Below are 15,271 nucleotides of genomic sequence, written 5' to 3'. Positions count from 1 at the left end.
CCTCAACCCCCCCTCCCCATGCCCCCTTTTCCTGTCCCACAGCCCCTTCTTCCACTACCTGTTTATCCCCAAGTCTCAGGGCTTCCAGGGCTTCCCACCACACCTGTTAGTGAATCCCTCTCAACACCACATTCCCAGGCCCCAGTATTGCCCTGAGAACCCAACCCTGGAGCCAGGTCTGCTGGTCTGCTTAGGTGTTCTGCCTCCTCCCACCCCCATGTTTTGTTTTGTTTTAATTGTTTAAAGTATTACATATGTCTCTTTTTTCCCCGATTGACCCTACCCCCACCCCCATGTCTTAACTCCCCTCATTTGCCCACTTGAGTCAACAAACATTTACTGAGCACCTATTCGAGACCTTGTGCAATGTAGCCCTGGAGAGGTAAGGTCAAAGTTCTCTCCCTCTCCCTTCCTCTCTGAAATCAATAAAAATATATTGATTTTTATTAAAAAGCATAATTATCTCTTTTTATCTCTCTTCAAATCTTGTCACTTTTCTTTGGAGGGGTTTTTCTTTCAATTCTCATCCTAAATCCTTGGCTCTAGTCCTCAACATGTCTCGTCTTCCCCTCAAACTCTCTCCCTCCAGTCTAGAGGTCAGCTTCATGGACTTGGGATCTGCTCAAACAAAGCCCATGCTCAGAATGGCTTTGTGCTTAGTTTAGGCTCTGCTGTCACCATCTTTAAATTCTTCATAAATTTTTTTTTAATCCTCACCCGAGGACTTTTCCCCCACATTGATTTCCAGAGAGAGTGGAAGGGAAGGAGGAGGGAGAGAGAAAAACATTGACATGAGAGAAACACTTCAGTTGGTTGCCTCCCACACACGCCCCTACTGGGATGGGGAACCCGCACAACCCAGGTACATTCCCTTGACCGGGAATTGAACCTGCTACCCTTGGGTCTGAGGGCCAGCGCTCTAACCACTGAGCAACTGGCGGGGCAATTCTTCATAATTTTGTCTTTGAATTTGTGCTTTGTAAGGGAAGTCTCATGGAACAATAGAGCATGAGTGTGAGCAGAGACAGTATGTACAATATGCCATTCATGATGCTGCATGAGCACAGAACTCGAATGTAACCACCATGCATGGGAGTTCAGGGAGACTCGAAGTGAGAACAAGGTAAGTGTGTTATGTCTACACCTGAATATATAGAAATGCTGAGAGCTGAAGGGCCAAACTTTCCTTTCGAGCAGAACTTTCTTTGAAAACAGAAAGAAGGCAATGGTCTTCTAGGAGACATGAATGCTCAAGACATTATATGTTCTTTCTCAGTCATACTACTTCCCTGATTTAGCTAAGCACTTCTTTTTTTATTTTTATTCATTGATTGATTTTAGAGAGAGAGAGAGATGCCCGGGTCATTGTAGTTCAGTTGGTTGAGCGTCATCCTGTGCCAACCAATTGATGTTTCTCTCTCACATCAGTGTTTCTCTCTCCCTCTCTCTACCTCCCTCTCTAAAACCAAATATATTTTTAAAGTGATAATTGAACAACATTAAATAGCAAATAAACATGCCATGAGAAGTTGAGAAAAGAACTGTAGAAGAAAGGAAAACATCTTATATTTCAGTAGTTTGAATGGCTCATTTTTCCTGCTTTTTGAATATATTTTTATTTATTTCAGAGAGGAAAGGAAAGGGAGAAAGAGAGATAGAAACATTAATGATGAAAATCATTGATCAGCTGGCTCCTGCATGCACCCTACTGGGGATCAAGCCTGCAACCCAGGCATGTACCCTTGACCGGAATCGAACCCAGGACTCTTCTGTCTGCAGGCTGACGCTCTAGTCACTCAGCCAAACCAGCTAAGGCTTTCCTGCTTTTTGAACAAGGGATCCCGCATTTTCATTTTGTAGTGGGTCCTAAAAATTATGGTGCTGGCCCTGCTTCAGTCCTTTTAGCAGCAGACTCTGAATTAATTTTCTCAAGATACAGTTTTAGGCCCTGGCTGGGTAGTTCAGTTGGTTAGAGCATCGTCCTGATATGCCAAGGTTTCAGGTTCGATCCCCGGTCAGGGCACATACAAAAATCAACCAATGAATGTATAAATAAGTTGGAATAACAAATGGATATTTCTCTCTCTCTCTCTCTCTCTCTCTCTCTCTCTCTCTCTCTCTCTGTCTCTCTCAAAAAAAATCAATAAATGAAAATTTATTTTAAAAAAGATACAGTTTTAATTAGGTTACTCCTCAGCTCAAAGGTCTTCAATGGCTTCCTGTTACCCTGCAGGATGGAGTCCTTATTCTTCAGTTTAACCTTTAGGGTATTCCACAATCTAGATCAAGCCTGTGTCCCCAGCCCCTTTCCCCACTAGGCCCTAACTAGTTCTCTGCTAGAGTTTAATTAGCTGCTCCCAGTACAGGCTGTGCTCACTCCTGACTTCACACCTTTGTCCACTTCATTTCCTCATCCTGAAAGACTACCCATCTTTCAGAGTGCACCCCGACTCCCATTCATCCATTTAATGGGCGTGTAATGAGCATTTTCTTAGAACCAGGCACTATTTGGTCTCTGTGCTCTTGGGGCCCCCATCCCAATAAAAAATAAAAGCAAGCAAAAATTTTAAAATAAAATGTTGATATTACAGAGAAAAAATAAAACAGGGTGTTATGCCAGAGAGCACCTGGATGGTCGGGGATGACTTATAATGTGATACCGAAGGAGCCATGGGGAGAGCTTTCTAGGAGAAGGGTCATGAAAATGCAAAGGCTAGGCTTCAATGAGGGAAGGCAAGATAGACGCCACAAGTCCTATCCGGTTTGGCTCAGTGGATAGAGCGTCTGCCTGTGGACTGAAGGGTCCTGGCTTCAATTCTGGTCAAGGGCATATGCCTGGGTTGTGGGCTCGATCCCCAGGAGGGGGCGTGCAGGAGGCAGCCAATCAATGATTTTTTCATCATTGATGTTTCAATCTCTCTCCCTCTCCCTTCCTCTCTCTGAAAAGAAGCAGTTATTTTTATTTTTTTTTAAATATATTTTATTGATTTTTCACAGAGAGGAAGGGAGAGGGATAGAGAGTTAGAAACATCGATGAGAGAGAAACATCGAGCAGCTGCCTCCTGCACACCCCCCACTGGGGACGTGCCTGCAACCAAGGTACACGCCCTTGACCGGAATCGAACCTGGGACCCTTCAGTCCGCAGGCCGACGCTGTATCCACTGAGCCAAACCGGTTTCGGCAAGAAGCAGTTATTTTTTAATTGTGGCTGGACTGGATCCGAGTGGGTAGAAGGATATATATATGGAGAGAGAGAGAGAGAGAGAGAGAGACCACAAGAGACCCGAGAGGTAGGCAGGAACCAAATCATACAAGTCCTTGTAGGCCAAAGGGAGTAGTTTGGATTTTAATCCAACCATCACAAAAGCAATTCTAGTGTTTTAAGCAGGGGAGAGACATGACTAAATTTAATGAAAATCACCATGAGATGCAAGGATACCAGTTAGGAAGGTTTTGCAGCAGTCCAGGTGGAACAGTATGGATGGCTTGGGCTAGGTCAGCAGGTTTGCAGATGGAGAGAAGAGGCTGGGTTCAGGATCTACTTTGAAAATACAGTGACATGAACAATGGGAATGACAGAAAGAGGAACCAAGGCTAATGATAGCTTAGGTTTTGTTTTGAGCAGTTGGGCTGAAAACTCTTGTGTGTGTTTTATCTTTTTCACCAGACTGTAAGCTCTTTGAAATCAGGCCCTTGTACTTAGACTTTGCATATATCCTCTAAACCCAAGTCTCCGCAGAGCTACCGAATATAACATGGAATGGCTTCTTCTACAAGAAACCTCAGGAAAACGACTTGTCCTTTCCTTCACCGGGCAAAGAGCATAAAAATGGGACAGCCTCGATCTGGAGAGATGAGGCTGGGACCCTACCCTCAACATACATAGTTTGGCTAACGTAGGCCTGGGGATGGCCTCCAGGCTGTTGGCTGTCTCTGCCCTGAATTCAGTATCACTTGGAAAAGACAGAATAAATGTCTTCTGTGCATTTAGGGGGTCCTGGGGTAAGGGTGAGATACCTTTACTTCTGTCTATACCTCCTTCTTCTGTGAGGACCACCATGAGGAGGGTGGGGGATGGGGAGGAGGGAGCACTCTACTAAATGCCCCATTGGTGTTCACAGGAGAAAAATGCTGAGAAAGGCCTGGCAGGGCAAAGAGTCATTATAGATCTCCAAACTCTTCCTGGAACCCTGCCCTCCCTCCAGCATCTCCAAAAAGGGAATAAGAGCCCCCACACCCCCTCTCCCATGTCCAGAGCCAGTTAGGAAGTCTGTGCCCCTTGATCATTCTCCCCGCAAAATCCACACAATCCCGGGGACTCAGCTGTCTGGGTTCCAACAACATGGGTCTTTGCAGAAATAAGAATAAGGAAAGAAGAGAGTTCTGAAGCATAGATATGGGGGGAGGGAAAGTGGGGAGTGTTATTTAATGGGGACAGAGTTTCAATTTTTTAAAATAAAGGGTTCTGGAGATGGGCACGCTCTCCCTCTCCAGAACAAGCCCATGCCTGCCCTTCCTTCCTTTATCCTCCTCCCACCCCTCCAACCCCCAACCCTCCCGGCCCCCCAGGTGCCTTACCTTTGCCCTTCTCTCTCCTAAGCTCCAAGGGCCCTTCTGCCTCTGTAACTTGTTTCCTGAGCCTATGCAGCCCAGCTGGCTCACTTCAACTACCTTGTAACTTTCTAAGTAAACTTTTTCTTATACTTTGAGGGGGGGAAAAAGAGTTCTGGAGATGGATGGTGGTAATGGCTGCACAAAACTGTAAATATACTTAATGCCATTGAATTGTACTGTTAAAAATGGTTAAGATGGCCCAGCTGGTGTAGCTCAGCAACTCAGCATGGATCCATGCACCAAGAGGTCATTGGCTCAATTCCTGGTCAGGGCACATGCCTGGGTTACGGGGCTTGATGCCCAGTGTGGGGTGTGCAGAAGGCAGCTCTCTTATCAATGTTTCTATCTGTCTCTCCCTCTCCCTTCCACTCTCTCTGAAATCAATAAATATATTTTAAAAAATGGTTAAGATGGTAAATTTTGTTATGTGTATTTTACTACAGTTTAGAAAATAAGTAAATACAAAGAGAAAAACAGATGTTCCCTCGCTGAACAGATCAAGCTCCAATTCTTTATCAGGACTTACAAGGCCTCTCATAATGAAGCCCATGGAACATTCCTAGTTTACCCTTCTATCTCAGCCTGCCCCTGGTTCAGCCACATCACACACTGTTCCTCATTCTATATAATAAAAGGGTAATATGCAAATTGACCGCAAAATGACTGAGCGCTATGACATGCACTGACCACCAGGGTGCAGACGCTAAATGCAAGAGCTGCCCCCTGGTGGTCAGTGTGCTCCCACAGGGGGAGTGCCGCTCAACCAGAAGCCCAGAAGCCCAGAAGCCCAGAAGCCCAGAAGCCCGGCTCACGGCTGGCGAGTACAGCAGCAGTGATGGGAGCCTTTCTCACCTCCGCAGCCAGCGCTAAGGATGTCCCACTGGACATCAAATCCTCACAGCAAGCCTATGAGTAGGATAACTTGCCTGTTTTGTAGATGGGGAAATGGGAATTTAAAGAGATTTAATAATTTGTTCAAGTTTGCACCTCTCATAACTTACCTCTTTGATGTTCTTCAATAGAACTTGCAACCAGGTGCCTTGGCACGTCATAGAGATCTCTACTAAGGCATTTAACATGTCTAATTATCTCCCAAGACCCTGGTTCTCCAGGGCCAGGACCAAGTCTTATTCATTTTTATTTAGAGTCCTTGTGGACTACCTAACCCAGCACTTGGCATACTGTCAGTAGCCAATAAATGTTTTTGAAAGAAACAAAAAGAGAGAAAAAGAGAGGTAAGGAGGGAGGAATGAGGGACAGAGAAAGGGAGGAAGAGAAGGAGGGAGGGAAGGCGGAAGGGAGGGAGGGAAAAGAAGAGAGGCAAAAAGGAAGGTGGAGTGAGTGGGTAAACCAGGCCTGGAGACTGCAGGGTATGCTGCCAAGGTCCGAAAAAATTGTTAGGAGTGTGGAAGAGGCAGGGGACACTGGGCAGGCATTGTAGGTGCCCTTGGTGGGAGCCTGGCAGACTCTGTGTCAAAGCAAAGTCAGTCTTAATGAAAGAGTGTAGACAGCTCTGAATGGTAATCAGGAATCTTGGAATCTAGGGCAGGCTGGAGAAAGAGGTTGGGGGCATGGTGTCCTGAACAGGTCGGGTGGAGGGACGACAGGAAAGCCAGCCTCATGACACAAGGTCAGCAAGTTGCCACTCAGAACAACCCCCTTGATGGGGGCTCAGGTGTGTCCAGGCCCTTTAACCTCTCTATTAACTGGCTCACACTGGAGGCACTGAGACCGGTTTCTTTTCATTATTCAGGTCTTTGCTCAAGTGACACTGTCTCAGAGAGGACTTCCCTGACCACCCAGCTAATGTTGCCTCTCCCCTACTACCTATTATATTATTTTATTTTATTCCTTTTATAGAGCTAACCACTATCTGAAATAATCTTGCTTATTTATTTCTCTTGTTTATGGGCTGTCTGGCCACCCCTTCCCTATTTTGTGAGCTTCATAAGAGCAGATTGTGTCTATCCTTTTCATCAATGCATCCTCAGTGTCTGTAGGTGCTCAATAAATATCAGTTTAATAGACATAGTTAAGTGACCCAGGCTGACTCTGAACATTGCATAGGAACTAACCAGAGTTGAATCTGGATTCCCTGTCCATGCTGAGGCCTCTCCTACAAAACACCGTGACTGGGTGCAGGTAGCTTTAAGACCCTGCAAACTTGAGATTGGGAGGGTCCAAGGAAGGGCATAGGATTTGTGTCTTCTACCCTAGACTCTCCGGGAGCCTCCTTACCCTGCACTCACATAGGTCTTAGCTGATCCCTGCAGAAGGGGCCAGCAGGGCCAGCGAGTGACTCACCCTGTTGTCTGCATTACTGGGAGGAAAGTCCTCATTAAGCAAGGAGGCTAGGATACTATGGGGTCTGGAAATGGGGAATGGGTTAACAGTTCTTTTTTTAAAAATTTAATAAATCTTTATTGTTCAGATTATTACAATTGTTGCTCTTTTTTCCCCCCATAGCTCCCCTCCACCCGGTTCCCACCCCATCCTCTGCCCTTACCTCCCCCTCACTGTCCTCATCCACAAGTGTACGATTTCTGTCCAGTCTCTTCCCGCACCCCCCCACAACCCTTTCCCCCTAAGAATTGTCAGTCCACTCCCTTTCTATGCCCCTGATTCTATTATATTCACCAGTTTATTCTGTTCATTAGATTTTTTATTCACTTGATTTTTAGATTTACTTGTTGATAGATATGTGTTTGTTCTTCATAATTTTTATCTTTTCCTTTTTCTTCTTCTTCCTCTTCTTAAAGAGTACCTTTCAGCATTTCATATAATACTGGTTCGGTGTTGATGAACTCCTTTAGCTTTTTCTTATCTGTGAAGCTCTTTCTCTGCCCTTCAATTCTGAATGGTAGCTTTGCTGGGTAGAGTAATCTTGGTTGTAGGTTCTTGCTATTCATCACTTTGAATGTTTCTTGCCACTCCCATCTGGCCTGCATAGTTTCAATTGAGAAATCAGCTGACAGTCGTATGGGTGCTCCCTTGTAGGTAATTAATTGTTTTTCTCTTGCTGCTTTTAATATTCTCTCTTTGTCTTTTGCTCTTGGCATTTTAATTATGATGTGTCTTGGGTGGTCCTCTTTGGATACCTCTTGTTTGGGGTTCTGTGCACTTCCTGCACTTGTAATTCTATTTCTTTCACCAGGTGGGGCAAGTTTTCAGTCATTATTTCTTCAAATAGGTTTTCAGTATCTTGGTCTCTCTCTTCTTCTGGCACCCCCATAATTCGGATGTTGGTACGCTTGAAGTTGTACCAGAGGCTCCTTACACCATATCTTCATATTTTTGGATTCTTTTTTCTTTTTGCTTTTCCGGTTGAGTGTTTTTTTGCTTCTTTGTATTTCAAATCTTTGACTTGATTCTTGCGTTCCTCTAGTCTGCTGTTAGGTCTCTGTATAATATTTTTTATTTCAGTGAGTGTATGTTTAATTTCTAGTTGGTCCTTTTTCATATCCTCGAGGGTCTCGCTAAATTTATTGGCCTTCTCTAGGAAATTCTTGAAAAACCTTATAACTGTGGTTTTGAACTCTATATCCAGTTGTTTGCTTTCCTCCATTTCTTTCGTTTGTGATCTGTTTCTTTGTTTCCGCATTTTCGCTGCTTCCCTGAGTTGGTAGAGTAGCTTTGTGTGGTAGGTGTCCTCTAGGGCACCGTGGCTCAGAATCCCCAGTTACCTGAGGTGGACACTCTTGGTGCACCCCTTTGTGGACTGTGTGTATGGCCTTGTTGTAGTTAAGTCTTGATTGTTGTTGGTATCACTGGGAGAAATTGACCTCCAGGCCAGTTGGCTGTGAGGATCAGCTGTATCTATGCTGGGAGAACTTCTGTGCTCAAGACAGCCTTATGAGACAAGACTTGCAAAATTGCAAAAGCCTCTGTGCTCAGCTTGGATGGGGCGGAGTCTCAGGGCTGAGCAGACAGCCTTGGCTTCCCGTCAGCCCTGCCCTATGAGGCCCCTGGTCTCAGTGTCCCTCGGTAATCATTGCAAGCACCTCTGAGAGAAAGCCGCCCTCAAGTTTCACCCACTGCCAGACAGTCCAGTTTTTCCCGCAATGAATCTGGATTCCCAGATTCTTGCCCAGAACTGGAGGTCAGTGCAGTTGGGAGCTTCCGCCTTCCTCCCGCTAGAGAAAGCCAGCGGCACACTCAGCAGTCAGTCTTCTCTGCGCGCACTCGCAGGCGCGCCTCCAGACCTCTGCCTTTTGGGGCTCCCCTGAGTTTCCATGCACTCCTCTCTTTTCCCGGCAGTCCAGACTCCCCCCATATGAGTCTGGGTCCCCAGGGTCTCGCCCAGAACTGGGGTTCAGTACAGTCGGAACTGGGGTTCCGTGCAGTCAGGAGCTTCTGTCTCTCTCCTGCTAGAGAAAGCTAGCCAGGCACTCAGCTGCCTGTCTTCTCAGCACGTGTGTCTCGGTACCTCAGCCTCTTGCAGCTCCTCTGAGTTTCCGTGTGCCCCTCTCTTTCCTTCTAGTTGTAGAATTTCCACTCAGCCAGCTTTCCTGTGGTTCTGGATGATGTCCGTTCTGTCTTTTAGCTGTAGTTTTGAAATTGTTGTGCGAGGCAGCAGTTTAGGTGTTCACCTATGCTGCCATCTTGGTTTCTCTCTCTCTCTTTTATTTTTTTCCAATGGGCACCAGGACCAATGATTACCAGCCGCCCAGCTCCCAAAAAATTATGCTTCCAAAATCTCTTGATGTCGATTACGCACATAAAGCAATCAAGCTGCCCTACGTGTGCCACTCATGACAGAAGCCCTTTTTTGGGTTAACAGTTCTTGAGAGGGAGGAGAACTGAGAGATTGGGACCCAGGGTTGCAGTCCTAGGGAGTTGGGAGATTTGGGCTAGGACACAAGGATTTCCAAGAAGGCTAAAGACAGGGAGATGGAGCTAGGTGCTGGGGGCTTGGGCATGAGGGTTTTCCAGGGAGCAGGGGCTTGAAGTAGGAGGGTGCCCCTGGGAGGTGCTGAGGCACCAGGATTCTCCAAATATCTGGGGGCTAAGGGCTGTTACCATATTCTTTAACATCATGCCTTGAGGGCAGAGATGTTCCTGAATCTGTCTGTTTTTCCCAGCTATGACCAGCATAAGCCAGTTCTTGCTTAATAGAGTAGAATATAAGTGAACAAGACTAGGAGAGACAGAGGCGGCCTTCTCCCAGTGCTCTCCTCCCTCTTTCTTTCTCTCTACTGCCTCCACCCCTTTCCCCCAAATCCCTGCCCCCATCTCTCTATGACCCTCTCATGCCCCGTGCTGCTCCTTCTTTGAACAGCAATGGCCAGTCTAAAGGACAACAGAATTCAATCTCTTCCCTTTCCTCCTGATGGACTGACCCCTTAGGACCATCATTAGAGAGGGGCAGCTAAAGTCCCAAAGGGAAGGGAGTAGCCCTAGCCGGTTTGGCAGTGGTTCTCAACCTTTCTAATGCCGCGACCCTTTAATACAGTTCCTCATGTTGTGGTGACCCCCAACCATAAAATTATTTTCGTTGCTACTTCATAACTGTAATTTTGCTACTGTTAATGAATTGTAATGTAAATATCTGTGTTTTCCGATGGTCTTAGGTGATCCTGCTAGCAATTCTCAACCTGTGGGTCGCGACTGTAGAGCCTAAGACCATCGGAAAACACAGATATTTACATTACAATTCATTAACAGTAGCAAAATTACAGTTATGAAGTAGCAACGAAAATAATTTTATGGTTGGGGGTCACCACAACATGAGGAACTGTATTAAAGGGTCGCGGCATTAGAAAGATTGAGAACCACTGGGCTAAGTGAATAGAGCGTCAGCTTGTCAACTGAAGGGTCTCGGGTTCTGATCCTGTCAAGGGTACATGCCCAGGTTGCAGTGGGGGGCGAGCAGGAGGCAGCCTATCGATGATTCTCTCTCATCATTGATGTTTCTATCTCTCTCTCCCTCTTCCTTCCTCTCTGAAATAAATAAAAATATATTTTAAAATAATAAAAATAAATAAAATTCACCTTAAAAATAAAAACAAAGGGAAGGGAGTAGATATCTGCTGGAGAAGGAGGTGGGTTCCTGGTTCCCAGAAAGTGATCTTTATCTGGTGTGTGTGTGTGTCTGTGGGTGCTGTGCTGGGGTTTCAGCCTGAGAAGTCACTGCTTCTTCAAGAAGTCTTCTTTGACCCCCAGTCTGGGTTAAGGCTCCTGGCCTACAAGCTTTCTTAACTCCCTGACTGCTCCTTTAGGGCAGTGGTTGGCAAACTGCGGCTCGTGAGCCACATGCGACTCTTTGGCCCCTTGAGTGTGGCTCTTCCACAAAACACCACAGCCTGGGTGAGTCTATTTTGAAGAAGTGGCATTAGAAGAAGTTTAAGTTTAAAAAATTTGGCTCTCAAAAGATATTTCAATCTTTGTACTGTTGATATTTGGCTCTGTTGACTAATGAGTTTGCCGACCACTGCTTTAGGGCATTATCAGAGTTTCTAATTATCCACTTATTTGTTAGTCTTTGATGAATAAATACATGCCTTCCCCAGGGGACCATGAGCACCAAGAGGGCAGAAACCAGGGTTGTTTTTACTCATAAACACAACATGACTGGTACATTGAGGATGTACAATAAATATTTGTTGAATAAATAAATGAGTGACATTCAAAGGGAGTTCTTAGGTGGGGATTTAATGGGTGGTGTTAGTGGCATTGCCTGGGCTCTGGGGACAGCTGTGAGTCCAGATGTCCTGGCTTCTGCTCAGGGCCCGATCCATGTCTAGCCTCTGGTCTTGTGCCCAAAGGCCGTCCAAGCAAAAGGAGGCAGAAGAGGCCTCTCCTAGAGGGAGGTGGCACGGAGGGGGCATTAGGGTGGTTTGGATACTGAAGCTCCTCCCCACTTTTCTTTTCTCCAAACTAAGTGTTTTAAAGCACTTCCTCCTCCTGCCCCCTATCCTCTCTCATCTTGGGAAAATGTTTCTTTCCCCTAACAATGAGCCCTTTTCTTATCTTCTCCCCTGCCTTTAGCTGTTTCCAATGGTGTGAGGAACTTGAACAGCACTCTCTCTTACCTGGCAAAGTCCCCAGGAAGAGACGCCCCTGGGGGTGGGCCCAGAGGCTGAGGAGGGAGTCAAGGCCCACAGGAGGCAGAGCGAGGCTCATCTTCTTTGGCCCCTGGCTCAAGAGCACCTTGGACACATGCAGCTTCAGCTGAAGAGGGAGTCCCAAGACCAGGGGCAGATCCAGCCCTGGCCCTGACCCATAAGACAGCACCACCTTCTGCAGAGTGTGTGGGACAGGGACATACAGTAAGTGAGGGAGGAGAGAATGAGCCACATCTACTCCTGTGGCCCCACTTCCTAACTGCCTTCATTCTGCCTCTTAGCCACACTTCCTATCTACTGGCCATTCCCACCTCCCAAATCCAGCCTCAATTCTCCTGGCTTGACCTTCCATAAAGCCACACCCACCCTAAGTAAATAATACAATCTAAATAAAAGCTGTTTGTGGCCCTGGCTGGGTGCTCAGTTAGTTAGGGCCGTGGTCAGCAAACTGCGGCTCGCGAGCCACATGCGGCTCTTTGGCCCCCAAAATACCACGGCCTGGGCGAGTCTATTTTGAAGAAGTGGCGTTAGAAGAAGTTTAAGTTTAAAAAATTTGGCTCTCAAAAGAAATTTCAATCGTTGTACTGTTGATATTTGGCTCTGTTGACTAATGAGTTTGCCGACCACTGGGTTAGGGCATCGTCCCAGACACCAAGGTTGTGGATTCAATACCCGGTCAGTGCAAGAATCAACTAATGAATGCACAAACAAATCGATGTTTCTCTTTCTATCTCTCTCTCTCTCCACTCCTTCCTCTCTCGCTCTAAAAAAAGTCAATAATAAATAAAAAAAAAAACAACCAATGAAACCATGAATAAGTGGAACAACAAATCAATATTTCTCTCTCTAAAAAAAATAAATAAATAAAAATTTTAAAAATAAATAAAAGCTGTCTGCTTGGTGTCCCCAACTTTAAGGTGTGTCCCTGGCTCCCTTAAGCCTTCTTAATATTGACATTTTGAAGTCCCCTTCCTCCACTGCTACAGGTGCCACCACAGGCAGTGCCCCTTCTTACTTGATCTTGGAGTTGGAGGCTGAGCCAAGAAGGGTTTTCTGGGGTCCCCAGGGCAAGGAGGTGGCCAGAGCCTGCTGCCAGCTGGAGTCCCAGGTCAACAGAGAAGGCCCAGGGCTCTACATGAGGCTGAGGAATATCTGGGGGGAGAAATGATCCTCCTGAGGCCTCAAGGCAGGAGATTCATGGAGGGAGGGGGATAGCGGTGGAAGGAGATGGAGGAAGGCAAATTCAGAGATGGCCATGGAGGGGGAAAACAACCTTTACCTTGGAGATTGAACTCTGCACGAGTTCCTGGAGGGAAGAATATCCCAGGTTGGGACTCTATAGTACAGTTTCTGAGGCTAGTGGGGGCAGACACTGAAATCTGGGCCTGTGGGTCCAGCCAGTTATCCCTGCGCAGGCAGGCATCCAGGGCAGGTACCAGCTGGAGCCCGTGGTGGGAAGGGAAGACACAGGATGTCAGAATTAGGACACCTGAGCCCAGTCCCAGCCTCCCCACTCTCAGTTCATTCCCCTCCAATACACAAGCATTTGGTCTTCCCCATGCAACTCTTATCCCATCCCCTCTTCTCAAAAATGTGGACTTAAACCCCCATGGCCACCCAGTCAGCAACGCTTTACCAGCTTGGGTCATGGTTCCCAACCCTGTGATGCAGTTACCGGCAACCGGAGGTTGGAGGCAGGGAACAGCAGTCCCCCAAGTGCAATCCTCATGACGGGCTGGGGCTTTTTGGCCAGAGGCCCAGAGACCTGTCTCAGATGCAGCACCTCTTCCTCATCCACCCCCAGCAGCACTGAGTCCCCAAGGATCTTCACTTCTACCTGCAGAAAGGAGGAGAGAAGCAAAATCAGAAACCCCTGAGACCTGTCTCCCCTAATTTCTTCAGAGTCAGCCAACTATAGTGGAAAGAACATGCACTTGAAGAGTCTGCTAGCATCCTTAGCTCACTTAGGACTTGTTACTTATATACTGACTCAGCTTTAGAATTCCCCTTTGAAATAATCGGGGTTTTGTGCAGATTAAACTAGATGACAATGGTAATGGGATGCCCAATGACTTGATTCTGTTCCCCTTACTCAGACCAGCTCAAGACACCCTTCCTCTCAGAACCAGATTGGCTTACCTGGTGCCATTTCCCATCATCCAGCCGGGGGCCAGCGCCCACTGTAAGCTGGGCCCAGGGATTGTGCAGTTGGATCTCAGGCCTGCCATCTCGAAGTCCCAGCACAAACCAGTCATCCCTTGGATTGGTATCGCCATAAAAAAGCACTCCCTCTGGATCCCAGGTTCGAAACTCAAAGGAGGAGGAGGTTCTGGAAGGACACAGAAGAAAGGACTGTGTATGGGGTGTGTCTTTGAAGGTATATGTGGGTTTGGGGAGGTGAGGAGGTAAGGTAGAGAGAAGGACAATGAGATAGGGAAAAGAGAAGAGCTGATGGAGATGGTAGGTGAGGGGACTAGGTCAAGACTAGGTCAACCCCATACTTTGTGATCTTGGTGAGGTTAAAGATCATGATAGAGACAGGCTCTTGTCCTGGGCCATTGCTGAGGTGCACAGCAGGAGGGTCCTGGATCCCCTATCAGAGAAAGAAAATAAACAAGCTGGAATAAGGACATGCCAGAGACAGACAGAGGAGAGGCAGTGTTATAAGGCCAGAGGAGGAAAGATAGAAAGAGGGCAGCTCCTTTAAACACATGGGCTGGTTACCCTGTGCTGTTCCTGCACCTGGGTGGGGGGAATCTGTCTCAGAGCCTGTCCCTGCTGGTTATCAGGTGGTGGCAGCAGCAGCAGCAGCAACAGCAGCAGCAGTAACCAACACGATTTGGCCAGAGGGCCTCCGCACTCCATAATCAGCTGTACTCCTCTCTGTGGCTCAGACAACTCTGGTGAGAATGCGTAAGAGCAGGCAGCCTTGCCCAGGGTCGGTGGAAGGTTAAAGGTTGCCCCGGGGGGAAGAAGGGGGGCAGGAGACAGGGGCACTGACCCTACCACCCTTCTGAGGGGCCAAATGGGGTAAGGGACAAAGTTCCCACTACCCTCCCCCACTGCTGAGAAAGTTTGAGCTGGGAGATGGCATCCCATTCTCCCTCTCCTCTAGAGCCTAACCTGTGTCCTCCAAGCCTTCTGTCCACCTGGGGAGGCCGCCGGGACAGGCCTGAGGGTAGAAACAGTCCCGTCCTGCTCCTCAAGCAGCATCCCAGTGAAGACTAGAGCCACGACAGGGAATCCCAAGTACCTCGCTGAGTGACTGTGGGCAGGTCACTCTGCAGTTGTGCGTTAGTGTCCTTGTCTATAAAATGTGAAAAATAATGCCTACTCTTATGTGGTTACTGTGAGTGAGGATTCATTGAGACAATGCAGGCACAGTGCCTGGTATCTGCTCAGTGTCTCCCTCACTATTTTCCCAGGCCTCAGAATCTTGCCTCATAAGGAGGTATTGTCTCTGAGTGTGATTTAGTGGCTACTAAATTATCTTCTTTTATTCACTTGTTACAAGGCCTAACCATCTACCAACAGAAATTCATCACCCTTTCCCTGACCCATTTAAAAATACAAATGGCCCTAGCTGGTTTGG

At 47.1% G+C, this 15,271-nt stretch overlaps 1 protein-coding gene across 6 annotated transcripts; it reads right to left on the bottom strand.

Moving 5' to 3' along the window:
• Nucleotides 1-11,144: 11,144 nt before the first annotated feature.
• Nucleotides 11,145-14,580, bottom strand: SHBG (sex hormone binding globulin; the record flags this gene model as incomplete). 6 transcript variants are annotated; one of them, XM_080680198.1, is made up of 8 exons in its annotated part: nt 11,145-11,414; nt 11,647-11,854; nt 12,695-12,831; nt 12,959-13,118; nt 13,355-13,516; nt 13,819-14,008; nt 14,181-14,272; nt 14,422-14,580. In XM_080680198.1, the coding sequence occupies 8 exons, from the start codon at nt 14,542-14,544 to the stop codon at nt 11,266-11,268; spliced, it is 1,221 nt and encodes a 406-aa protein (XP_080536324.1). In that variant the 3' UTR covers nt 11,145-11,265. The 6 variants fall into 6 exon arrangements, with proteins under 6 accessions (XP_080536324.1, XP_080536320.1, XP_080536325.1 ...); XM_080680194.1 differs by having other exon boundaries at nt 11,147-11,414; nt 14,404-14,575; XM_080680195.1 differs by having other exon boundaries at nt 11,248-11,414; nt 11,647-11,764; nt 14,404-14,575.
• Between the last annotated feature and the right edge of the window lie 691 nt (nt 14,581-15,271).

Source organism: Plecotus auritus, assembly GCF_963455305.1.
Source record: "Plecotus auritus genome assembly, chromosome: 7".
NCBI lineage: Eukaryota > Metazoa > Chordata > Mammalia > Chiroptera > Vespertilionidae > Plecotus > Plecotus auritus.
Note: the sequence above shows the minus strand (reverse complement) of the source record. Positions and strands in the feature narration are given on the sequence as shown.